Genomic DNA, 26,855 nt, shown 5'->3' on the forward strand with positions numbered 1-26,855 from the left:
CTGGAAAGCTCTTGAAAGTGTCTAAACTAAGAATTCTTCTGTCCACTATCTGAAGAGCGGACTGAAAAAGAACAAACAGGGGTAAGGGCTGGAGAGCAGAGGCCCATCAGGAGGCTACTGAGGTGACACGGGTGATAGACAAAAGCAAGAGAACCAGGAGAATGAACATGGTAGCAGCCACCCGTGACTTGAAGCAGAAAGGGAAATAAGGGGAGATGCACAGTGCACAGCTCAGAAGAGGAAAGGGTCCAGAAAGCACTCCCCACTCAATCCTCAGAACCCACGTAGTAAAATAACTCCTCTAACCTTCACATATGCCACCAAGGCATTTGTATGCCCATACGACATATCCCACAACAACAACAATAAATTAAGAGACAAGGAACAGCAACAAGGGCTGGGATAGTAGCTTTGGAAGTGGTCAGAATACAGGCTGAACTTGGATAGAGGCTAAACTCTAAGAGCTGTTATAGGGAGAGCATGTGCTCATCAAGTGGAGTGTGAGGAGAGAGGGGGTGGAATCTGATGGTGCAATTTAGGATTTAGAGCTCACTCACTAGGAGTAGAAGTTGGAAGAAGGTCAAGGCAAGGAGCAAAATTTACTGAATGACCAGCTGTACTGAGTTCCATGGTTATCTGCCCACATTACCTTCAATGAGCACAACATCAAGGCTGCATTTCTTAATGTGGTATCCAAGTCTGGTTTCTGTAACCTCATACAGCTACTCAAGTAGTCATCTCCCAGTTCCCGCCAAGGCCTCTGACTATGCTGTCCCCAATGGCTTGGTTCAGATGTCACCTGCCTATCTTCTACTCCATTTCCTCAGCATCTGTTCTCCTCTCTCCCCAGTATAGTTATCCGGATTTCTTTTGAGGACCAAAGTGATGCCTTGGTCCCCTCTGAGGTCTTGGTGAGTGAAGCAGGGGTTCAGTCCACATTGGTGGCTTGAATAAAAACTGTACACAAATCATGGCTGGCCCTAAGCCCATTGCACTAGGTCAGTAGGCCTGAGTTCCCATTCAGTCCTATGTGACAAGCAGAAAATAGGGCCAAGGAGGTGAAGTCAGGCTTGGAAATGGACTCGGATTGGGAGGTTGACTCCGTCCCTCACGCAGCAGGGAACAGAGGTCAAGGAAGACTAATTACTCACATGTGTACAGCACTTGAGAGTTTATAGCCAGAGACATTATCTCATCCAACCCTGGCACAGCCTCCTGAGTAAGATATTCTTATTTTTCCTCACCTTCCACCTAAAGGGAACTGAGGCCCAAAGAGGCAATTGCTTGCCCCAAGTCAAATAGCTAGGAAGTGGAAGCCGAGAGTCTTGAACCAGGGTCAGACTGTTACTACGAGACTAATCCACAAATTGAGTTAAATGGGAGCATGGCCAATGGCTCTGGCAACCATTTCCACTCTCTACTCTCCACTCTCTACTCTCCACTCTCCACTCTCTCTGTGATCCCTACAAGATCTCTAGCTGATGGTAACATGAAATGACATTTACTAATCCCCTCGGATCATTCCAGGAACTCATCCACACTCCAGAGAGCAGAGAATCCATATTCCAGGCCCCAACCGCAACAGTTGGGAGAGCCTTGAAGACAACACAAGTCCAAAGAGTGACCAGGGACCCTGGTCTCCAGGAGCTGGCCAGAGGCAAGCGCCACCAGACTCTGAGAGAGGGCAGCTTCCCCCCATGGTCCCCCCCCCCAGCCAAAAGCCCTCTGGAGAAGTGTCTCTCAGCCCCGCTCCTTCCCGGCTGGGCACTGGGCCCGGACAGCTCTTGGCTGGCAGCAGCTGGGCCCTTGCACCTGTCGATCTAGCGCCCATGCTTCACAGACACATGCCCCCACCGCCAAGCCCCTGTGCTGCTTCCAGATGGCCGGTCACTTAGGCTTCCACCTCGCTTTAGGCCCTTTCCTTTCACATTTGATTTCTTTTCCTTCCCTTGGTTTCTTCCCAGGCACCTACTCTCTACTGCTCCCTGTATCTGCATCACTATCTTTCTCTTCATCTCTCACTCATGTTCACCTTTTTGTTCAGTCTCTTTTAGCCCCTGAACTCTAACCAGGTGGAAAGCCAGCTTCCTGCTCTGTCACAGAGAGAGCTTTGGGCACAGTCATCCCTCCAGTTCTCATCTGTTCTAATCTCAGGGGGTTGTTGGTTGGTTTTGTAGGTATATATGTGTTTTATGTTGGATGCATATATGTGTGCATACGTGTGGAGGGCAGCACAGTATGTCCACCTCTATCTCGCTGTGTGTTCCTTTTTGGAGACAGGATCTCTCAACTGAACCCGGAGCTCACTGACTGAACTAGACTGTTGGCTAGCGAGTCTCAGGACTCCTCTGTTCTCAACTTCCTAGTACTGGGATTATAGGAGTGCTGGCCTGCAACTTACAAAGACTCACCTGTCTCTGCTTCAAGTGCTAGGATTAATAGTGGTGACCACCACAAAGGTATACCTGGCTTTTTCACATAAGGGCTGGGATTGAATTCAGGTTCCCATGCCTGTACTACAAGCTCTTTACTGACGGAGCCATTTTCCTGGTTTATTATTATTATTATCATCATCATCATCATTTGTTTTTATTAGCTTACATTCATTGTGCAAAATGATGGGTTTCATTATGACCCTTTCATCCATGCGCATCATGTTCTTTGCTCAGATTCTCCATTATCCTCCCTCACGCCCTTCCTACTGCTCCTCCCTTCCACCATCCTTTCACATGCAGTTTGAAGAAAGGTTAACAATGGTCCTGGAGGGAGAGGAGAAAAGAGAAATGGAGACAGGAAGAGGTGGGTTCAAATGCCAGTGTTCTTGCTGGCCGGCTGTGTGTCCGCCTCTCTCTACTTCACTTCTGCACTGTCTTCCTTCCATTGTAAAATAGGATTGATGATAATAATGAACACTTAACATGGGGAAGGGAGAAAGTATGGGAGCTGACCTTGTACTAGGGTCACAAAGGTATCTATGAGCTAAGTGGCAGGTGGACGATGAGTGTTCTTTAGGAGGTAGAAAGGCCCAGTGGTCCCTAACAGACTCTGGCTAGTCTGCCTGGCTTGACTCAGCCTCAAACACACAGGGTGTACAGCCTTGGTAAGCTGTTCTACACCTCTTCCTTGCTTCTCTATCACTTGGTAACATAATGAGAGTGCTCAGCTAACACCTTAGGCTGGTGTGGGGATCAGGTGAGCACTATGAACAGTGTAGGCCTGCCACCTAGTAAGTGCTCACTGAACATTGCCACTGATGTCAAATCCAGAGCCAGTAGCAATAATGTTCCTCTGGGTCTGTGTACTTGACAGAACTAAGAACCTAAGCCATGTGGGATCAACATTCAAGGCTGTTGGGCCTCAAAATCAGCTTCGTGGAGGTTGCGCACTGCAATTCAGCTTGTACTCCTCTTGCCAAACCATAGGCCCTAGGGTGAGGCATGCATGAAGCCAGAAAGACCCATCATACGATGCTAGCTACTCTTTCCAGAGGGGGCACTTTAATACAAGAGGCACCTTGAGCAACCAGGCCTGGGATCCTAAGCTACGTGCTTAGGAGACAGCAGGGTCTGCACCCTGACCTGAGATATGTGCCTTAGGATCCTGTTCACCTCCAGCTCTAATGACTGATCCCCAGAGGGGTAAATATCTGTGGCAGTCAGAAGCACTGGAAATATTTATAACTCCCCAGGTTATGTACATGAAGTGAATCACAGGGCTATGTTAACGTCAAAAGTCAAAGGCCAAGGATAACAAAGGGGGTTAAGACCTCAACCTGGGATACTTATCCATGACAACGGAGGCTCTGGCAGAGGAGGGCGGGTGTGAAGCCACAACTAAGATAGAATTGGGCCGTTAAACCGGAAAAGGCCCAGACCTGAAAAAGAGACATGCAGGAAAAAAAGCCCCTGGCTAAGACACGAAATTGAGGGAAAGGGCCATTATATCTCAGGTCTTAAGCACAAGGAAGTTGAATCAGCCTAGTGTTGCAGGGGGCCAGATTAAAATGGCTTTGACTAGGGCTCAGATGTAGTTCCTAGTGGAACTTCCACAACATGGGGTTCAGAATCATGTAAAATCAAAAAACAGAAAACTGAAAGACCTGTCTCCACCTTTTTAAAAATGAAGTAAGCTGAAGAGATACTCTGTCATGCTGAGAATGGCGGGAATGGAGGGTAGCAAAAAGGGGGGAGGGGACATACAAGACCCCAAAGGCTGTGTTCCAAGAGCTGAAGTGAAACTACAGAGGATCTGGCATACCTAAGGCCCAGCCTACATGTATTCAAAAAAAGTGAGATGAGGCCCCTGTCAATCCTTGGTGTGGGGAAATTTACAGGCTGAGATCCTCTCACACTGTTCTTCGGGGATTTGAAGCTTGTGTCTGTGATTGCGCTGGGCTACAGAGGCCAGAGATGGGAAAGAAGCGGGCTGCAGTAAAATGACAGTGTCCCCAGGGTCCTCAGGAGAAAGCTCCTTTCTGTGTCAATGGAGGGAGGCAGGGCAAAGTTCTCCACAGTTTGGCCCAAAGTCATCCCGACGATTGCTCTTTTTGACACAACCCCACATGTTCTTTCCAGGCCTATATTCCTGGCTGTGTGCAAGCTATTTCCACTTGGATGTTCTGCCAACAGCTTAAACTAAACATGTTTAAAGCAGAGTTTTGCTTCCCCCACAAAGACTCACACCTTCTCAAGGCCTCCAGCTTCACTGCTGAAACCCAACAGCTCAGGGCCAAGCTACCTAACTGCTACTTTCTGCCTTTCTCTGGCCACCTCACACCCCCTTTCTTTGAACGCTAGCGATGCCTTTCGCTGAATGCTAACTTCTTTCAGAATCCTCTTTGCCATCTACCAGGCTGTGGCCCTCTCCCACCTTGGTCTCTAGAGATGGCTACCACTGCCCCTAACTGGGCTCTTCCCTCAACTGGAACCACTTATACTTTCTGCCCACATGTGTTCACCATTTACTGCAAATGGAAGTGGTGAAGCGTCCATCCCAGTAGAAGGAAGGAAGGCATAGACACAGACGACAGAGAAGTTGGTAGCCTAAGGGAGTTTGACCTCAAAGGTGAGTCAGACTTTGCTGTGAATTCCAGCTCTGCTGTTTCCTAGCTATGGGATCTGGGGCTTATTTCAACTCTCTGAACCCTGATGCCTTCTGTCCAAAATGGAGGTGAGGGATGAGGTTCCCATAGCATAGCATGTGGAAGGCTCTGGTTTCATCTTTACCACAGCAAAAATAATAATAAGTAAGTCAATGACATAGGGCTGTTAGTGGGTTCTTGGGAGGTTGAATGTTAGACAGACGCAGAGACGAGGGCCTACATTGGACTGGTGTTCCCAAAGAATGGACTGAGCAGAACCATCCAGGTAGATGAAAGACCCATAATGACTAGAGCTGTTTGTATGGCTTTTTTTCTGTTATGCATAAATGACAAGAATTCAAGTAGGGAATCTGTTCAACTGAGCCCAGTTGTTGGCCCTCTCTAAACAATCCCCTACCCCATTGTAAATAAGAAAGCACCACTAGAATCTATAGCCTAATTAGGGCACTTGGGGGATGGGGGTGGGGGTGGGGGTGACCACTTATCTCTGTAGACTTCTAATTTCTCAGGGCCCTTTCCTCCTCGTAGTAACTAACTGATATTGTTCCATTTCTTCTTTTCCATCTTGAACAAAATAAAAAATAAAAATAATAAAAATTTTAAAAACCACAGAAGCAAAAGCAGGCCTGTCCAAGCCCACTGGGCTGGCCAGGGTCAGAGGAATGCAGCCTCTCCCTCCACTGAGCAGCCAGACCAGGCCAGGCACTCGATCAGGCTGGCAGCAGCAGGCGCAGGCCAGGCCTGGGAGGCTCCAGCACCTTGCTCAGAGGGGCTGGAAAGCACCACAGACATTAGCTCATCACTCCCTGGCAGGGGCCTACTGGTCTGCTATTCTCACTAGCATCTTCCAGATGGGGAAATGGAGGCACAGGCATACTTGGAGGGGTTGCAGGTGCCCAGTATCCTAAGATGGTTTCTGGGCAGAGTCCCCAGATTGGAAAGGGAAGAAGGGTCACCTGGACTTCCTCTATGGACATTATTTCCTCATTTTGGATGGTTGAGATGAAGGTGATTTTTAAAAAAAGACTCAGACTATAGCCTCTGATGGGGACAAAGAATGAAGGTGGAAGGGATGGATGGGTGAACCCTAAACAGCTGCAGTTGCACTCAGAAGAGTCCAACTACTCTTCACTGAGAACAGGTTTGCCACTAGTGCTATCTCTGCAGTAAGAGGTACTGAGAAAGTCTGCAGACCCAACACCAAAGGGTTAACAGCAATGCTCAGGGGTTGATTATCATGTTTTCCTCCAGTACATCCCTGTTCTCTCAAAATCCTGTTCCATGAACAATTATACTCATAATCAGATAAAATGTTATTTCTAATTACTGGGGAAAATAATGAAAAATCAGAGCTGAGGATTCAGTTCACTGGTACTATCTGTGTGAAGCTCTGTGTGATCTCCAGTATTGACAAAAACAAAATGAAAGAAAGCAGAATAATAATAATAATAATAATAATAATAATAATAATAATAAAGGCTGGAGAAGGCTCAGGGGTTAAGAGCACATTCTTAAGAACCCAGGTTCAGTTCCCAGCAACTTCAAAGTTGCCCACAACCATCCCTAACTCCAGTTCCAGGGAGTCCAACAGCATCTTCTGGCTTTGTGGGCATCAGGTGTGTTCTTGGCACCCATTCAGATGCACGCAAAACATCCATACTCAAGACAAAAATAAATAAGTCTTTTTTAAAGCTTTTAAAACAATAAAGAAGAAGAAAAGGAGCAGAACTAGCCATTGCGGTGTGGGCAAAGTCCTGGCCTTGGAGTGAGGAGACCCAGGACAAGTAATTCCACCACTTTGAATCCCAGCTTTCCAATAAAGGGAGATAATCAATACAATTGGCATAGAATTAAAAAGAAATGGTTTTTGTGAAAGAGGCTTCTTAAGAACAATATTCATTATGAAAATGTCAAGCATTCACAAAGAAAACATCACAATGCAGCCTCATGCACCTATAGTCAACAATTCTCCCCACCCCCACTCTCCTCTGGCTTCAAAGCAAATCCCACATAGGCACCCTTTCCTCATAAAAACTCCAATATAAAACTGCTTTGTAAATATTTACATTTTTCACAATTAAAAATAATACATGATAGCTGTAGAAAATTTGGAAAATGAAGAAACAATTTATAAAGAAAAAATAGTCATACCCTACCACACAAAGACAAACATATTTCAAAATAATCTATTAGTTTTTCTATGCACATATTAATTTTAACAAAAGTTGGATCATATTGTATATGCTATTTATAGGTATCATTTTATTTTAATTATAAAAATAATAAGACTATATTACAGAAAAATGAGAAGAAATTACCCACAATCCCTTAGTAACTAATATAAAGACTGTTAATAGTTCAATATGCTTCCTTCCCATTTTTTTCAATTTGCATTCATAATTTTACTACAAGTAGAATACTACTGATTATGCACTTTTCAAGTTATAAATCTGTTCTAATTGTGAGAAAACAATGTAATCATACTGCAAAAAACAGTTAAAAAAGAAAAAGAAAAATATTATCCATAATACCGGTAACTACTCAGTTATAATCACAACATTTTGGTGTCTTTGCATACAACATTTTTTTTCTATGTACATATAATTTCAACAAAAAGTGGTCCCAAGTGCTTAAGAGGCTGAGGCCAAACAACTGAAAGTTTGAGGCCTTTCTAGGCTACAGAGTAATAGATCACCTCAAATAAACAATTAAAAAGTAAAATCTACTTTTAGGGAGCTTATTAAATATAAATGTACATAAGAAAAATATACCAGATGTGGTAGTACACACTTTTAATCCCAGCACTCAGAGGACAGTGACAGATAAGTCTCTGAGTTTGAGGTCACCTGGATCCACATAGTGAGCTCCAGGACAACCAGGGCTACAGAGAGAGACCCTGTCTCAAAACAAAAAAAAAAAAAAAAAAGGAGGAGGAAGAAGAGGAGATGAAGATGAAGATACTGTGCTGATGAGATGACTGAGCAGATAGAATGAGTCTGATGGCCTGAGTGACATCCCCAGGAGTGACATGGGAAGCTATCCTCTGACCTCCACACATACACTGTGGCAGGTACAAAAGGGGACATAGGCACACATGCACACATATACCAAATAAGTAAATTCAATTAAAAAGAGTAATGTATTATATAAATATAGAGAAAAATAATTCAGAATTATGCCCCTTTCTGGCACTATCATCTTTTGGCTGTTCCTCTGACCATTGCTTTATTCACAGTATTAATTTTGGAGGTTTTGTACCCTCTGCACCACCATCATATTTATGTAACTTTGTACCCAGGGTCTTCTATTCAATATTTTGTTATGAATAAAAGTTTTTAAAATCAGGATTTTGGAGATGGCGGTTAAAGTACTAAAGCAAACTCCCTGGACATGGACCTTTATGGTTGGTTTCTATTACAAACAATTCTTCATATGTGTGTATATTTATATTTCTATTTAGCCCTGCTGTTCTGGAAATTGTTGTGTAGCCCAGGCTGGCCTGGACTCACTGTGTAATCCAGACTGGTCTAGAACTAGTGATCCCGTCTCAGCCTCTAGAATACTGGAATCACAACTGTGGGCCACCATGTTGGCTTTTCTAAATACTTGAATAAAAGTGTTTACAGGGGAGCTGAAGAGATGGCTCAGCAGTCAGGATTACTGACTGCTCTTGCAAAGGAGCTGGGTTCAGTTCCTAGCACTCACATAGCAGCTTATAACCATCTGGAACTCCAGTTCCACATCCCTCTTCTGGCCTCTGAGGGCTCCTGCATACATGTGTTGCAAATTAAATCACAAACACACACACAGAATTTTTTAAATTTAAATTTGTACTTTTAAACCTTCCTATACAAATATTGAGTATATTTTTGGAGACCACTTTTACATTTATAGGCTGACCTATAAAATGTGATTATTGCCAGGCAGGGTGGTGGCACATGCTTTTAATCCCAGCACAGATCATGTGCTGAGGCAGAGGCAGGCAGATCACTATGAGTTCGAGGCCAGCCTGGTCTATAGAGCTGGTTCCAGGACAGCCAGGACTACACAGAGAAATCCTGTCTTGAAAACCCAAAACAAACCAAACAACAACAAAAAAAACCCATAACATGTGATTATCTTTTATTGTTCCTATTTTTATTCCTGTCCAGGCAGCTTTTGTTGTAAGTGGAGTTTCTTCCTACGTGTATAGATGTCTTCATCCCCTTCTCAGTCTGGTATTTAAATTACTAGGTCAGCAAGTGTTCTTGAAGTGTGTGAGATGAGACAGGGATAGGGCCAAAGAATCGCAAAGCACATTACAATACTAATCCCAGCATGCGCTAGCCATTTTACTACACTGTCAGCACCAATCAATCAAGCTAAAGGTTTTCTTCTTAGCTCTTACAGATTATGTAAATTTGTTGTGATATCCATTTAATAGGGAAACTGAGCACACATATACTAACCCACACAATTGATTACCCTAAGACCACACAGCTAGCAAATGGCAGAGGAGGGATTTAATCCAGGTCACTAACCCCTGAACTTTCACTCCGGACTGCTTCTTCGCCTTCCAAGGCAGCAGAGTGTAAGGGTGTAGCGTAAAGACTGCAGCCATCCTCACCAGGGTCAAAACTCCCTTCCTCTTGCCTGTGCCAGCTTGGGCACCTCTCTGAGGCTCTTTCCCCTTTGGTAACCCAGCCTCACAGGGCTGTCCTCGGAGCTAAGTGAAATGATGGAATGGAGGGGACAGTCGATGCCCGGCTTGTGGCTAGCACTTAGAAGGTTATTGCTGGCTGAGCATTTCTTCTACCTTGGCTTCACAGGGGCATGGTCTAGTTGCCAACTTGGAGAAAAGAGTTTAGCGGAACTCCGAGATAGCCTGAGGCGAGAGATCTGAGATAGCCTGGGGCCAGCTGGGAAGTCAGTCATCCAAGGCATATTCGCCTAGAAATGCAAATGTCTTCTTTGCCCCCTCTCAGCCTCTGCCACTAACCTCAACTCCCATTCCCCCAAAAGGAAATGGATGGCTTTTCTGCTTCAGTGCTGAGTGCTAAAAACCCTTCTCATTCCTACTCCATGGGAGGTGGCCAGTGGAGATGACAGGTGGTGTAGGGGGCTTTCTGGAACTTGGGCATATAGAAATGTGGTGGAGGGCACACCTTTTCTGCCCTTCAATGATCCGGATGGGGGAAGGGGCTAGCTGTTGAGCAACTGCTCCGGAGACACTCCAGAAGCTGAGATGAACATATGCCTCTTTCTAACAATTGGCCTGGGAACCATCCAATAGATGGAGGGCGGATCCACAGGTCCGGGATCCGGAGCCTGCAACCCAGCTGCATCTGCAGTTTAGGAACCAGCTTTAGAGTCCAACAAGAGGAGAAGGGTCAGGGGTCCAAATTAGCAACTGTAGTTCAAAAGCCTAAGTCCATTCCTCTACTGATTACTTTCACAAAAACTTTTTCTGATCTTAGGCAAATACTAAGGAGGCTTTGGAAGGGTGCCTTGCCTGCTACCCCAGTAGAGCTTTGGGATCCCTATAGATTGTACCTTTTCTCAACAGGAAACTAGGCACAACCCACAATCCAAGTGGAAAAGTGTAGTGATGGTGTGGGGAGTGTGGTTGGTTCCCGGGTTCGAGTTGGAGCAGAGTGGGAGGGACCAAAGCAATCAGCAATGAAGAGAGGCAGCTTTTCAGCCTACCAAGGGGAAAGGGTGGCCTGATTACTCAGGGTACTCACCCCAGCTTCCTCCAAATGCCAAAAAAGGGCCTAATTCTGTGCCTCCATTTGTGCCCCCTCTTTGTCAGCAAGCCGGTCACTTCGTCAACAAACACGACTCTGTTAGAAGAGCAAATTAAGGACACTTTGCGATCCTAAAAAAAAAAATTAAAAAAATAAAAAACAGAAAGAAAAAAGATCTTCAGGTCATCAAAGCCAACTAAAAAGACACAAGACACAGACAGTGAAATGACTCTGTAACAATCCTTCCCCCCCCACACACACACCTCCGTTTCCTTAACATCGTACTTTTTCAAAGGACAATGTTTTCCAAACAGTATAAACTGAATTGTTAAATGGAAGAGGGGGGGGGGGAGTGGATAGGATGGTAATGGGGAAGGCTTGATTAGAGGAGGGTAATCTTGGTGGCCTTCCTGCAAGGGGTGAAAGAGGTGAGAGCTTCTACCCACAGGGAACATGCCTTGAAATGAGAAGCCCCAGATGTCTTTCAGTGAGGATTTGTAAGACACCTTACCAACACAAGAGACGTGCTCTGTGCTCTACGTGCAAGATGTTATTCTTGCTAGATGTGAATAATTATATAATCATAATAAAATAACCTGGCATCGTGGCAAGAGGAATCTCTGCGAACTCAGTGGTAATCTTTTCGAACCCGCTGCCTGTTCTTGGCTTTTCCGTGAGCCATGTGAATTGCATGCATGCACCTAGCCCCACGGTCCGGTAGAACAGCATTTCCCAGCGTCGTCGCATCCTGCCAGCCTCCTTCTGCCCTGGATGACCACAGGACAGAAAGCCTTGAAACCAACCTTGGGCCTTGAGGGAAGCCACCGCTGCCATATGATCTCTCTAAGTGCCCCTGCACAAAATGTAGGGAGTTTAGGGGGTAAGGGACACGCCAACCTCGGCCATTCCACGATGAGAAGACATAGCTCAAAAAGAGCAAACCGGGTCGGAGGAAGCCCTGCAGAAAACTAAGACCCGTGCATTGCCTACACCGTCCCGTGTGCAAGTCCCTCTTCTGGACCTTTCCCTAAGCCAACAGCTCTTCTCTCTATCCATTGAAGCCCGTCCTGGCGACCCACTTGATTTAGGTCAGAAAACAGACACTAACAGCTCTCCCTCGCCTCGGTAAAATTACTAAGTGGAATTTATTGGGCAAGTCCATGCAGGGTGGTGGGGAGAGCCCACGTCCCAGGTTCGGGCTGTCACTAGTTTTAGAAAAACAAGTATGGGCCAGAGCACTGGGCAAGAAGTGACCATAATCAGAGACCATCAGCCCCACCCCAGTAGCTGCGTCGTGCCCCCAGGGCTGAGGGACAGGAGGAGACGCACGCACTCTGTTCCCTAGCCCGCCCTTTGCTTTCACAAGATCCACGGTGACTGCACCAGCTCGAGCGCCTTTAAAGGGCCACACACGCCAGCCGCCGCTATAAAATGTTCCCGGCGGCACAGCTGCAGAAGTGCGCTGCCGAGCTGCGGTGAGGAAGCAAGCTCCGCCCGGCTGCTCCTCCCACAACCTATCGGCGCGGGGCTGCTCCTGGCAGAGAGGACCAGACGCGAGGAAGGCACAGCACCCACTCGGGCCCTCCGTAAGTATCCAGTTCAGATTTTGCCACCAACTCGCCCACGAGCCAGGACATGTGCTAATAATGCTCTAAGCCGGTTATAAAGACGTGAAAATTGGGGGGAGAGGGAAAAAAGGGGGGAAAGGGGGTCTGTCCTTCCTGGGATTCCTAGCCGAGGCCAGCCTGCTGCTGTGTGCTTGTGCGCCAGGGCTCTACGGGAGGCAGTGGGGGCTTAAGAGCCCGGTCCCCGCGCCGAGAACCAAGCGTGGTGGCTGTGATCGCCACCGCCCCGGAGTCCGGGCGCCGAAGCTGCGGGCCGGCAAGAGCGCGGGTCGGGGCAGCTCGGCGCTGCCCTGTGCGGTGCGGCGGCGCGGCGCGGCGCGGAGGTGCAGGCTTTTCCCAGGCGCCCTGGGGTCGCGTGGCCGCCCGTGCGGCTGGGGACTCTGAAGCGAGTGGCTAGCGGCGGCGGCGGCAGCAGCGTGCGTGCCAAGGGGCTCGGGGCTAGGTCGCTTCGTCCATACCTCAGTCCCTGTGAGCTTTCCTCTCCCGGGCAAGCAGCTTCGCGGAGGTAAGCCGGGCCGCCCGGCAGGACGCTGGACTGGGCAGCAGGGGCCGAGGGCACCGGAGGCGGCCAAGCTGGCCGAGGGGCTGGGGGACTTGTTTGCTGCCGGAGCTGCCGGGCAGAGGGGCGGCAGCCCCGGCCGGCCCGCGGGACGCGGAGCCCACTTGTCCGGAGAAACCCGCAGCACATCCACTCCGGCGCCCGCGCTTTCTCCGGCTCTGCTTCCCCGACTTTGCCAATACCCAGGACTGCATCAGGCCGCTCGGGGGCCGCACAAAGCTCTTGTTTCCTGGGGGGCTGGAGGCGAGAAGGGCTTCTGGCTGAACTCAGCCAAGCTGCGTGCTGCAAGTTGGAACATTCTGGCAACTTGCTTTCCCCACGCAGCACGACCCCCGTGCACACGCCCCTCTCGAGGGGAAGCGGCCGCGCGGCGCCCAGCCTCTGCCTCACGGGGCGCCTGATCAGGGGCGGGACAGCTAGTCTGAACCACGCACGCCACTTTTAGCGTTGTGACCTTGGGTTAAGTTATCGCACCCACCTCAGCACCTCGAATCTTTGCTAGCCGGCTGCGAGCAGCGGCAGCATCGGACGCTCCGAGGGCGCTCGGAAGTGTCTGGGAGGCGCGCGAGCCACTGCCGCTGGCGCCAAAGTGCGCCCCCGCGCGCGGAGACGCTGCGGGTCCCCAAAGTCGCGCTGACGCGGAGACCCCGTGCTTCGTCGCCTGTCTGCTTCTGAGCACCTGAGGTAAAGGACGCTTAGAGCCCTCCGGCACTGGTGCTCGCGCTTGGCGTGCGGGGCTCCGTTCGGCCAAGCCCGCCTCGGTGGCTCTCTCCGGGCGCGTCGAGGAGGCCCGGCGAGCTGTCCGTAAACAAGGGGCCTTTAGTTTTAAGGTGGCGAGTCTAGCTGGGCTGCTTGGAGCGCGTGCAAGCCAAGCCGCAGTGCTGTTTGGACATTTAGATTTCTCAGTAGCAATGGAGGTGGAGTATACCGGTTGGTGCCATTTTTAACTTTTGCTCTCGGGACAGGTTCGAGACGACCCCCACCCACACCTGCCGCGCCCTTCCCACCCCACCCCCCTTCTCTTTCCTCTTCTCACCCTTCAACAGCGTTGGCGAAGGCCTTCTCAGAGGGTAGCCAGGCGAGGCCGGGCGGCGGGAGGCAGGAGACGCGAGCCGCGGAGTCCGCACTTGTTGCGCGGCTTTTTTTTTTTTTTTTTTTTTTTTTTTTCCGCGGAGCCTCGCCGCGGCTCCGCGGTCACCACTTCGTGGCTCGGAGCAGACCCAGACATCCGTGAACCAAGTTTTTTCCCTCAAATGAACGGAAGGGTGGGGTAGGAGACAGAAACTGGGGTTGTTGGGTGGGGGTGGGGGGTATGCAATCGCCTCTTAGACGGACTCCGGAGCTGCCCGAGGGGTGCGGGCTGGCGCGCCACGAGGGAAATGTTACAAGAGCCTGCCCGGCGAGCCCACACCAGAACACACGCACTTTCCTCATATTTCCCCCTCCCCTTCTTGTTGCTCTTGGGGTTTTTTTTCCCCTTTTTGTACATTGGGGTACGAGTAGCGCACGGGAGAAAGAAGAAGGATACGAAGGTGAAGCGATGAGGAACTTGAATTAGTGGCAGGGCAGTGCTGGCCCTCCTGACGATGGTGCACCTTAGCGCCCTTGTCTTGAGATAGATGGCTGAAATATCCTAGGATTGCTTCTTCAGTCAAGCGGTGTGAAACCCAGCAAGTGCCTCTCCCTTACCCCCACCCCCACCCCCACCCGTGTTTTCTCTTTTGCTTCCATCCTTTCCCCCCAGTAGGCTGATATCAAAAGGGGGGAAATAGGGGGATAATGGTAACTTTAGAAGCCAGCACATTCTTAATGACCACTGGGAGTAAGAAGGAGGATAGAGTCCTAGCAAATTCCAGCCCCTTTGAGAAATGACTGTTGGGGTCCTTAATTTTCCCAGTTTGAGGTGGGTGTTTTGTTTTATCTTGCCCCCCCCCTCGTTCCCTTATCTCTTTGGCACTTGGACAAGAGAATCCACCCATGACTTTAGTAGCCATCTGGGTAAGTTCAGGTATGAAGACTTGGCCAATGGTCAGAAGAGGCCTGTGGCATAGGACTCCTAGATGATGCTCTCCAACCTGCTGCTCTTGCTTCCCTGCTAAAACCCAGAGGATTTTCCCTCAGGAAGAATCCTTTCTTCTCTCAGCCACACGTGGGTGTGGCCTGGTTATGGGCTCTGGGACACTTGTCCTAGGAAAGCCCAATCTAAGAATTGTCTTGTAGAAGCTTGAGATATGGAGGAACTGGGCTATCCCAGTTATGCTGTGGGGTTCCTGCTGCCTTGGGGTCTCCAGAACACCCTGATCTGCTGTCTTCTTGTAGGCATGGCCCAAGACAGGGCTTTGGAGACTTACTACATCTTCCTTCTTCTGAATTCTCATTTTTTTCCCAGTCCCATTGAAGACCTGGATGCTAGTGACCCATTGCCATGGTATACTGCTTTCTCAGGGACATGCCTGCTCTCAGAACCAGAAACAGTGCCACCCCTACCTCTGGACTCTGAGGAAATGTCCATGTGTCCTCTCTTGGCATTGTGGGTCACTGTTAGACCCTGGCTGAATAGAACATGCCCCTGGCTCAGGACAGAGTGGCAGCTGTCTCTGCTCTCGGGGCCCAGGTGCTCTCTGTTTAGAGTTTAACCCTATCAGCGTCCTTGTGTAGCTGAATGGATTCACCCGGACTTGGAATTTTCTAGTTCTCCCTTTACCTTTATTATTTCTTCTCTTTTACTTGCAGACCAACAGGCCCAGCTGGCGGCATCAACTGCCACCGATTTATCGGACTGCTGCCCAGGCTCTGAAATGCCAACTATGTCGAGGCCTGCACTTGATGTCAAGGGTGGTACCACCTCTGGGAAAGAGGTGAGTTTTGTCATTTTACAGATGGAGATACTAAGGCATGGAAAGATGGACTTTAGGGAAGGAGGTCACATACCTGGACCTCCTAGGTGTGGCCCTGTAGCCACACTGCTTGACCAGAGAAGATACAGCAGGGCTTCGTCTGGGGAAAATGAGAATAACTTGTTCAAAAGTGGTTGAATCAAACTCACTAGGGGTGTTGAAAGAGACAGCAGGAAATGGGTCAAAGAAGCAGAATTGGAACAAGACCACTGTGATAAAGTGATTATAGTGAGGCTGAGAAGAGAGAAAACGGGGTGCCCTTTTTAGACAGGGGAGCACATGGAGTAGCAGGGGAGGGAGGCCCACTTCCAGTAAGGTGTTCTCCAGTGCTACAGCTAAGCTCTAAACTTAGGAATCAGAACCACAATAGCAAAAGAAACCTAACTGTCCAGGGCTCTTCCTACCACCTACCCACCCACTAACTCCAAATATAGAGCATTCAGGAGCATTCCAGATCCTCATGAATTCCAAAGGGAAAGTCAGAAGGATGGCTACTATGGTATGCCTTTCTGTCTTCTAGGATGCCAACCAGGAGATGAACTCTCTGGCCTACTCCAACCTTGGAGTGAAGGATCGCAAGGCAGTGACCGTCCTGCACTACCCCGGGGTCACCGCAAATGGAGCCAAAGCCAACGGAGTTCCCACTAGCTCCTCTGGATCGACATCTCCAATAGGCTCTCCTACTGCCACCCCTTCTACCAAACCCCCATCCTTCAACCTGCATTCTACCCCTCACCTGATGGCCAGCATGCAGCTTCAGAAGCTTAATAGCCAGTACCAAGGGGCTGCGGCTACTGCTGCTGCTGCCCTCACTGGTGCAGGCCTACCAGGGGAGGAAGAGCCCATGCAAAACTGGGTCACTGCCCCGCTGGTAGTGGGAGGTTCACCGGGATCGGTCACTCCTCCTGCTGGTGCCCAGAGCCCTGCTATCATTGATTCTGACCCGGTGGATGAGGAGGTGCTGATGTCTCTGGTGGTTGAGTTGGGGCTAGATCGAGCCAATGAGCTTCCCGAGCTGTGGCTAGGGCAGAATGAGTTTGATTTCACTGCAGATTTTCCCTCTGGCTGCTGATGGCAAGTGCCCCTAAAAAAATGAGGAAAAAAAAGCCACCGATTCTGTTGTAAATAAAAGTTAACTTGCAAAGAGATAACTGCCTGAGTGTGTTCTTCATAGGGGTCTAAAGTTGGGGGCTGCAATTCTGGGGTTGCAAGAGCCTGAGGGGTGTGGGAAGGCTGGCCCAGATGGCCTCTGAACTTCTGCTACCACCACTGCCCTTATCTCCTCAAGAGTCCTGGTACTTCAATTTTCTAAGACTCCACAAACACTGTCCTATAGAAGAAGACTGGCCACAGGAGAGTCTGGTGGCCAAGACATTCTAAGAAGGCATGCTGCGTCAAATATGTCTGCAGCTTCCTTGCCATCGGCACATCATTGGTACGTGGCATATGCTCCCAACTCTAAAAGCCAGCAATCCAGGGTTGCATCTATGGCTCAATAGTTAAAAGCGCTTACTGCTTTTGCAGAGGACTGGGGTTCAGTTCCCAGCACCCACATGGTTGCTCACAACCATCTGTAATTCCAGTTCCAGGGGATCTGACACCCTCTTCTTACCTCCAGCATCAGAGATGCATGTGGTACACATATATACAGGCAAAACACATACACATAAATCTTTTTTTTTAGAAAAGTCAACAAGTCAACTGACCCATTTAGGACTATTCCTTTAGCCTTTTGCCTTTCTACAGCAGACAGGATCAAACATTCTACGACCAAGCATTCAGAGACTGTCAAACCCCTCAGACAACTCCTTACCCCTCCCCTCCAAGCCTAGAAGAGTCCAAGCTGGCCTGTATGCTCCCCAATTCCTACCTCCTTGGCCTATTTTGTGTGAGGACATCCTGTTTGGGCTTTGTCTCTCCAACTTAAAAAGTATAAATGAGGCCCAGCCTTGACAATTTCAATGATCAGAGATCTCTTGAGGCAATGACTTCAAAAGCATGCCAAGTGGCAAGATATTAGCACTGCCCCAGATCCTGGGTCATAATGCAGCCCTGGTATCATATATGGGCTAGAAACTGCTGCCCACATTCCAAACTCCTGAAGATGTTCTTCCTCGAACACTGAAAATTATTAGCCTCTGAGGAGCAACTTGAGGCTTGTCCCATAGTGAGCACAGTCAAGAAGCTTACTAATAAAGGCACTCATTGAATCAAACCTTCCTGAGTACCTGCTCAAGGTCAAGCATTTTGCTAGACACTGGGAATATGAATTAGATAAGGTTTGTGCCTTTGAGTGTATTTCCCATCTCAGAAAGAGGGGCACAAACCAGTATTCTCCAGAACACAGGGAACAGTGTTATCTGATCCCTGAAAAGGAAATAGTTCTATCTACCTGGGATGCTTGGGTAAGGTGTTCTAGTATTGAACTGTTATTTGCACATATCACAAGTAATAAATACACAATATGATCTCATTATTTAAAAAAAAAGTAGAGGGGCTAGGGAATGTGACTTAAGGTAGAACACTTGCCTAGCATGCATGAGTTCCTGCATGCCAGTCCCAAAATGGAATGGTGCAAAAATCAAAGCACCAGTTAAGAAGTAGAAATTTGGGTTGGGCAGAAACAGACAGATCTCTGTAAGCTGGAGGCCAGTGTGGTATACATAGCAAGTTCCAAGTCACCCAGGGCTACACAGTGAGAGCCTATCTCAAAAAAGAAAAGAAAAGAAAAAAGAAAGAAAGAAGGGAGGGGAGAGAGAGAGAGAGTTCCAGATCCAGATCCAGTTATACAGTTAAAGAATCCTTTGTCCAACTCTTCCTTAGTCCTGGCTGCCTCTGATTCTCCACAGAAATAATTGTTTATCTGTTCCTGGTTCATCCTTGCCAACCTTGTTTTGTCCTTTAAAAAACTGTTTTTGTTTGTTTGTTTGTTTGTTTGTTTGAATACAACTTAGCAGGGTCTGGTTACGAGCTCTTGAAAAGACACAGTTTTGATTCCTAGCATTCACATAGCACCTCACAACCAACTGTAATTCCAGACCCATGATTTGATTCCCTCTTCTGGCTTCCTTGGGCAGCAGGCATGCAGGCAGGCAAAAACACCCATACACATAAAATACATTGATTTTAAAATAAGCTACTAGTAGCACAGGAGCAGTACAGGAGCCCTACAGGTACAGGGCAGGGTCTGGTGCAGTATTAGATAGAAACCTAAAACCGGGATGGTTCCTGGGTCCCTTTCTGCTGAAACCTTTGAAAAACATGAGTCTGGCCAGAATTTGTACCTGTTCCCTAGTTTGTTCCCCTTGATCTCTGAGCCTTGGGGTTTTTAGGATGACAGTGATGGAGAGAGATCTGAGTATGGGATCAGTACTTGAAAATCTAAAAATTGTGGAGGTGAATGAAGTCCAAGGGCAGAAGATGAATGTCTCAGCTCAAAAAGAAGCCAGGGAGGTGGTATGTGCCTTTAATCCTAGCACTCAGGAGGCAAAGGCAGGTGGGTCTCCAGGTTCAAGGCCATCCTGGTCTACATAGTAAGTTCCAGGACAGCAGGAACTACACAAAGAAACCCTGTCTCAAAAGAAGAGGAGAAGGAGGAAGAGGAGGAAGAGAAGGAGGAAGAAAGGAAGAAACCTTCTCTCTCTCTCTCTCTCTCTCTCTCTCTCTCTCTCACACACACACACACACACACACACACACACACACACACACACACACAGAGAGAGAGAGAGAGAGAGAATCACATTCACCTTTCTTCCTCCTAGTTGTGCTACTGAAGCACTCAACAACAGATCAGATGATGCCGAGTCATACATTCATTACTCATTATTTAAATGCCAGTCTCTCCTAGCCACATACAGAAATGAAAGTTTACTAGCTATCTGGGCATCCCTAGCTCCACTGAAGTTACCATCACACCTAGAGAAGGTACTTCTGTGAGGAAGAGAGCAACCCTGCCTCCTGGTGTCAGCAGCCAGGAAGTGTGGTCACCTGAGCAGGCTTTCTGAGAGCCTGGTCTACTGGGGAGGATAAGGACAGCATGTACAGGGAAGGGCACAGTGGACGACAGTTGTGCAAATCTCCATAACTACCCAGCTCTTTCATTATCAGCCCTCTTCACAGATGGATCCCTTCATTTATTATGGTACCATGAAGTTCCAGAAAGGCAAATTCCAGCCAGGGTCTCCTAGCTTAGGCTCTGCTGCATACAGGTAAGGAACACTGCCTGCTGACAAGGACCCCTAAACCCAGGACAGATGAGAACAGGTAGCAACGTCTCCAAGAGCCCAGTGGTTATCCTGTTCCCTAGGGATAAACTAGAGAGACCCTGTGCCCACTTGAAAGGAACTCACAGTTCCCAGGCAGTCATGGCCTTGGAGAATGAATTAGACTTGCACGTGGCATCCAAACTGGGAGAGGTGGGAACACAGCCTCCAATCAGAGGGACAAGTGGAACATTACCAAGAAGATAGAACAGGGCCTGCTGGAAACCAGAACAAAACACCAGAAAAACACAATCTTGAAATGAGAAGGCCTTTTCAAGGACACAAAGCTAAGGAAAACATTGATATATTTAACTACATTGTTTAGCTGCATTTTTGTGGGGGGTTGGTTTTGGTTTTCTGAGGCAGGGTCTCACGCTCCAGCTCCACCTGGCCTTGAACTCACTACGCACTCTGCAGGCCAGGCTGGCCTTGGATTCATGGTAAACCTCCTGCTTCACCCTCTCAATTATTGGAACTGGAGGCATGTATCACCACCTCAATATTTAACTGCATTTTAATCACTGTATGGACACTATCCTCTAATCCCAGCACTGTAGAGGTAGAAATAGGAGGATCACAGTTCAAGTCCAGCCTGAGCTACATAAAAAGACAAAATTTTGAAAAAAAAACTTCATAGTAAAACACATACACACACACACACACACACACACACATACACCATGAAAGTCAGGCATGGTAGTACACACCTTTTAATTTCAGTACTCTGGAGGAAAATGTAGGCAGATCTCTGTGATTTCAAGGTCACCCTGGTATACATAGTGAGTTCCAGGCCTGCCAGAGCTAAACAGTAGGCCTCTGTTTAAAAACCAACAAAATAGGGCTGGGGACAGATGGCTCAGCAGTTAAGAGCACTGAGTCCCGAGTTCAATTCCCATCAACCACATGGTGGATCCAAACCATCTGTAATGAGTTCTGATGCCCTCCTCTGGCATGCAGGTATACATGCAAAGAGAGTACTCATATACATTAAATAAATAAGTCTTTTTTAGAAAAAAAAAACAACAACAAAATAAAAACAATCTCATCCAGGTATGGTGGTACACACCAGTACTTGGGAGGTAGAAACAGTCAGATCTCTGTGGTTTACAGGCCAGTCTGGTGTACAGAGCAAGTTTTAGGCCAGCCAGGGTTTCACATTGAGACCTGGTATCAAAAAATACTCATCATAAACAAAGCCAAAGCCAAAAGGTAACCCATATGGGGCTGGAGAAATGGCTCGGTGGTTAAAAGCACTCACTATTCTTTGAACACCAGGATTTAGTTCCCAGCACCTGCATCAGGCAGCTCACAACTACCCTGTAATTTCAGTTTTAGGGGTTCCAACACCCTCTGGCTTTCAAAGACACCTACACATATACAGTGCACATAAACTCATGCAGGCACACACACATATACACATAAATACAAATCATAACCATTTTAAAAGATAGCAAATATACTAGAAAGTATCTACAACTTACAGAAACTCTGAACACAGTGCCTAGGCATAAGGAACCGCTGGGCCACTAGCCCAATATAAAACCAGGCAATAGCAACAGACAGTTCACAACAATAAAGCTCAGAAAAGAGATTTGGGGTTTTGTTTCAGGGAGAGGTGCATTTTTTTTTTAGTGCTAAGAATCAAACCCAGGGTCTCATACCTGCTATTGCTACATGTGTTCCATATGCTGCATCTTGAGCCATGCCTCCAGCCCTTAAAATACTAAATAATTAATTTTTAATTTTTTTCATAAACATTTTTATTATATTTTTCTCTGTACCAGATTCCCTATCATGACTTCATGTTACTCCTCTTTCTTAAAAAACAAAAAACAAAACAAACAAACAAACAAAACCCGAGCCCGGCGTGGTGGCGCATGCCTTTAGTCCCAGTACTTGGGAGGCAGAGGCAGGCGGATTTCTGAGTTTGAGGCCAGCCTGGTCTACAAAGTGAGTTCCAGGACAGCCAGGGCTATACAGAGAAACCCTGTCTCGAAAAACAAACAAACAAACAAAAACCAAAGAAACAAACACACAAGGAAAAAAACCAATATGGAATCCATTTCTGTGTTGTCAAACTACTCTGAGCATAAAACGTCTGCCCTTGTGTGTGGTTTGATGTACCCGGTGCCACCACAATGTGGAGATAAAACTGATTTTTCCCTCTCCTAACAGTGATTGATTGCAAGTAGTTTCATTGTTAGGGATAGGACTTTGTGGCCACTTCTCTTTCTCCGTGCTTGAATTTTGTCTGGCTTGAACCTGTGCAGGTCTTGTGCATGCTGTCACAGTCTCTGTGAGTTCATATATGCATCACCCTGTTGTGTCTGAAAAATGCTGTTTCTTTGGAGTCATCTACCAACTCTTGAGTTTAAAATCTTTCTGCCCCCTCTTCTGCATAGATCCCTGAGCCTTGAGGGAAGGGCTTTGATATAGACATCCCATTCAGTACTGAGTACTCCAAAGTCTCTCACTCTCTATACTTTGTTCAGTTGTGGATCTGTACTGACTTCCATCTACTACAAGTAGTTTCTTTGACAAGGGCTGAGCAATGCACTGGACTGGGTCCCCAGGAAATGTGGTGGTTGTGGGGTCCCTGGGAAGGAGTAGGTCTGAGTTAATGGGAAGTCACAAAAAGGAATCATTTGTCTCTCTATGTAGCCCTGGCTGTCCTGGGACTTTTATGTACACCAGGCAGATCCACCTGTCTCTGCTCCCAAATGCTGGAATTAAAAAGCATGCACCACCACACCTATTTCTAAAACACTTTTTGTTTGTTTGGCTGGTTGAGACAAAGTATGTAGCACTGGCTGGCCTGGAACTCACAATGTAGGTCAGGCAAGCCTTGAACTCAATGTTCCTCCTGAGTCTGCCTCCCAAGTGCTGAGATTAAAGGTGTGCATCACCACAAGTGACTAAAACAGTTTTGTTTGCTTTGTTTCTCAGGATTTTGATTTTATTATATATATATATATATATATATATATATATATATATATATATGTATAGGTGCTTTGCTTGTATGTCTCTGTGTGTACCATATGCTTGCCTGGCACTCCCACGAACCAGAAAAAGGTATTGGGTCCCTTTGAACTGGAGTTGGTCTTGAGAACTAAACTTAGGTCTTCTGCAAGAGCAGCTAGCACTTTTAGCCAATAAGCCATATCTCCAGTCCTCTAAACGTTTTAATACTTAGCAAGAGTTCCTGACTTGAGTTAAATGCAATTTTAAACTACACTGGAACTTCTGGCTCTAGAATAAGATGATATAAACTCACTTTCCCCTGTTTCTCTCCATGAAGTTCAGTTATATGTCCTAGACAGAAAATAAAAAAAATAAAAATAGACTGGATAAAGACTCCAAGACTTGAGGAGCAACAATGTTTATCTCCCACAGACCAATAGATACTCCTAGACTGAGTGACAAGAACAGAAAAACAGGGCTTGCAAGGTGGCTTAGCATTTAAGAGCACTGACTGCTCTTCCGAAGGTCCTGAGTTCAAATCCCAGCAACCACATGGTGGCTCATAACCAACCACCTGTAATGAGATCTGACACCTTCTTCTGGCATGTCTGAAGACAGCTACAGTGTACTTATATATAATAATAAATAAATATTTTTTAAAAAATGAACAGAAAAACAGGGATACTGGAAGTGATGGTATGTTTTCTATAAGCAAGAGACTGGGGGAAAAAGCAGGTGTCTAGCAGGAAGACCCAAGCCTTGCTCCACAGCATAAGCTCCAGCAGGTGGTCTTGGGTGGTCTTGGGCTTTGCAGCATCAAAGTTCCAAGCTGTCTCCATCCATGTCTAGAGTAGAGCCTCCATCAGGGAGCCACGTTTTCCTGTAGCAGAAATAGCCTTGCACTCAGCAGCATAAGGAGACCCTAGTGAAGCTAGTTGCTCACCCCCAGAAAGTTACCCAGCAAAATCAGGCAGCTCAGAGCTTGAAAGGCCTTCTGTTTCTGTAAATAGAACCATCAAAGTCTAGAACAGGAGTCCCAGGAAAAGCAGAAGAATGAAGCATCGTAAAGTAACATTGCAAGACTCAGAAAATGAAACTATTGTTGGGACCACAGCCCACAAAAGCAGACCAGCACCTACATGCTGCACCTAGATAAACATGGTAACCACATGTTGAAATAAGAGATTTATTCTCAAAATATATTTTATGGTATATATGGCTGTTCTGTCTACATGTATACCATAGGCATGCCTGGTGCTAGAAGATGTCAGGAGAGGGCAATGGGTCTCCTGGAACTGGATTTAGGATAGCTGTAGATCACCATATGAAGGCTGGGAACTGACCCTGGATCATCTGCAAGAGCAACAAGTGCTGCAAACTCCTGAATCAAGGTCAAAATATACCAAACATGGGATGGAGAGATGGCTCAGCAGTTGTGAGTGCTTACTACACTTCTAGAGACCAGAGTTCAATCCCAAGAACCCACATAATATGGCTCACAAACGCCTATAATTCTAGCTCTGGAGAGATCTGACACCTTTGGCTTCTGAGAACACTTGCACTTGCATGAGCAAACACACGCGCGCACGCACACACACACACACACACACACACACACACACACACACACACTAATTATTCTTGGCTAGGTGTTGGTGACACATGCCTTTAATCCCATAAGTTGGGAGGCAGAAACAGATGGATCTCTGTGAGTTTGAGGCCAGAGTGGTCTACAGAGCAAGTTCTAGGACAGCCAGGACTGTTATACAAAGAAACCCTGTCTCAATAAAATGAAATGATGGTGATGATGGTGGTGATGGTGATGATGGTAATAATAACATTTTTTTAAGTTTACAAAAAGAGCTACCTAACATAACTGAACTGTCCAAGATGCTCATGGCAAACAACTCATCTTAAGGAGCCTGGCAAATCACAACTGGCGCAAGATAAGCCAGGGAACTGTCACCTACAGGAAGCTGAGTCCAACAGAACCTTTACAAAATCACTAAAACATTACTGTGCCTGGGGGGCCCAGCAGCCCAGCACTTGCCTTGCATGCAGGAAGCCCTGGGTTCAATCCCCAATCCTGACATTTTAAAAATCAATAAATGTACAGGCCTGGAATCCCAGCTCCTGGGAGGGGTGGAGGTCAGACCAATTTTCAGAAGATTGAAAATTGAAGGCCTGCCAGGCTATAGAGTGACTTCAAGCATGGATAATTCACTGAGACGTCATTTTTGCAGTATTGGGAATTTGGGGCAAGTGCTTTACCACCAAGCTGGAGCCTTGAACTTTAAAAAATATATATTTTTAAATGACAAAAAGAAAAATCTCAGCAAAGAAATGTGAGAGATGCTTTCGAAGCTAAAAGCACATCCTGTTCTCCTAGAGAGCCTGACTTCAAGTCCAGCTCACAACTGCCTGGCTATGCAGCTCCAGGGAATCTGACACCATCTTCTGGCCTCTAGAAGTACCATCACATAGGCATGCATGCACACACACACACACACCTTTTAAAAGCTAAACTTTCAAAGATCATTCATACATCACATAGGAACACATGCACACACACACATACACACACACACACACACATCTTTTAAAAGCTAAACTTTCAAAGATCACTGGACAGACTCAGTAGTAGACGCAAATTATATAGGTACAATATATTATATGGTAATACTTATGCCAACCACTAAAAACACTACACATAATAGCATATGTGTGGGTATAAAAAGAAAAGTCTTCAGCACAGCAAAAGAAGGAGTCAACAGAACGAAGTGACAGCCTTCAGAAAGGGAAAAAATCATTGCCACATCCGTATCCAACATGGGATTACCATTCAGAATGCAAAAACAGTTTTAAAAAGTAAACACCATGGTCTGGAGAGATGGCTCAGTGGTTGAAAGCACTGACTTCTTCCAGAGGTCCTGAGTCAATTCCCAGCAACCACATGGTGGCTCACAACCATCTGTAATGAGAGCTGATACCCTCTTCTGGCCTGCAGACATATATGCAGGCAGAATGTTGTATTCATAATAAATAAGTAAATCTTTTTTAAAAAAAATAAACACCAAGGTGGGTTTGGTGATCCCAGCGCTTGGGCGGCACAGGCAGTAGGAGCGGGGTAGTGGTGGGGTTAAAGGCTTAGTGAGTTAGTTGTAGGCCAGCCTGAGCTACAGAGTGAGAACCTGTCTCAAAACAACATAGAAACAAAGAATACACAAGCGGCTGCAGAGATGGTTCAGCTGCAGAGATGGATCCATGGCTCTGGCTGGTCTTTCAGACAGCCCACATGGCAGCTCATAACCATGTAACTTCAGGTGGATCTGATAGCCTCCTCTGACCTCCTTCTACACAAGGCACACACATGATACATGTCTGTGTGTAGGTAAATCACCCACACACATAAAATTTAAAAATACATTTTAAAACACATGAAATGGGCTGGTAAGATGGCTCAGTGGGTAAGAGCACCCGACTGCTCTTCCGAAGGTCCAGAGTTCAAATCCCAGCAACCACATGGTGGCTCACAACCATCCGTAAGGAGATCTGGCGCCCTCTTCTGGAGTGTCTGAAGACAGCTACAGTGTACTTACTTATAATAAATAAATAAATCTTTAAAAAAAACACATGAAATAAAGATACATAAATAAATAAAAACAATTTTTAAACATATAAAGCAACAAATGTTGGTAAATGTAAATTAGTGCAGCCA

At 46.9% G+C, this 26,855-nt stretch overlaps 1 protein-coding gene and 1 long non-coding RNA gene across 5 annotated transcripts in view; one reads left to right on the forward strand and one right to left on the reverse strand.

Annotated features, from left to right (window-relative positions):
- Window positions 1-10,918, reverse strand: part of LOC110286601 (uncharacterized) — a 134,786-nt gene extending 123,868 nt beyond the window's left edge. The window contains exon 1 of the long non-coding RNA XR_015047163.1: window positions 10,825-10,918. This is a non-coding gene — a long non-coding RNA (uncharacterized LOC110286601). The remainder of the gene's footprint in view (window positions 1-10,824) is intronic.
- Window positions 10,919-12,313: 1,395 nt separating this feature from the next.
- On the forward strand, window positions 12,314-17,043 carry Cited1 (Cbp/p300 interacting transactivator with ED-rich tail 1). Of its 4 annotated transcripts, none has more exons than XM_021153730.2 (3): window positions 12,314-12,413; window positions 15,745-15,869; window positions 16,429-17,043. In XM_021153730.2, exons 2-3 carry the CDS (start codon window positions 15,810-15,812, stop codon window positions 16,978-16,980), a joined length of 612 nt encoding a protein of 203 aa, XP_021009389.1. In that variant the 5' UTR covers window positions 12,314-12,413; window positions 15,745-15,809; the 3' UTR covers window positions 16,981-17,043. The 4 variants fall into 4 exon arrangements, with proteins under 4 accessions (XP_021009389.1, XP_021009391.1, XP_021009390.1 ...); XM_021153732.2 differs by lacking the exon at window positions 12,314-12,413 and adding an exon at window positions 12,899-12,957; XM_021153731.3 differs by lacking the exon at window positions 12,314-12,413 and adding an exon at window positions 13,522-13,695.
- Window positions 17,044-26,855: the final 9,812 nt, after the last annotated feature.

The sequence above is a fragment of the Mus caroli genome, unplaced genomic scaffold, assembly GCF_978045245.1.
Source record: "Mus caroli unplaced genomic scaffold, Mus_caroli_1 scaffold_5, whole genome shotgun sequence".
In the NCBI taxonomy this organism is placed as follows: domain Eukaryota; kingdom Metazoa; phylum Chordata; class Mammalia; order Rodentia; family Muridae; genus Mus; species Mus caroli.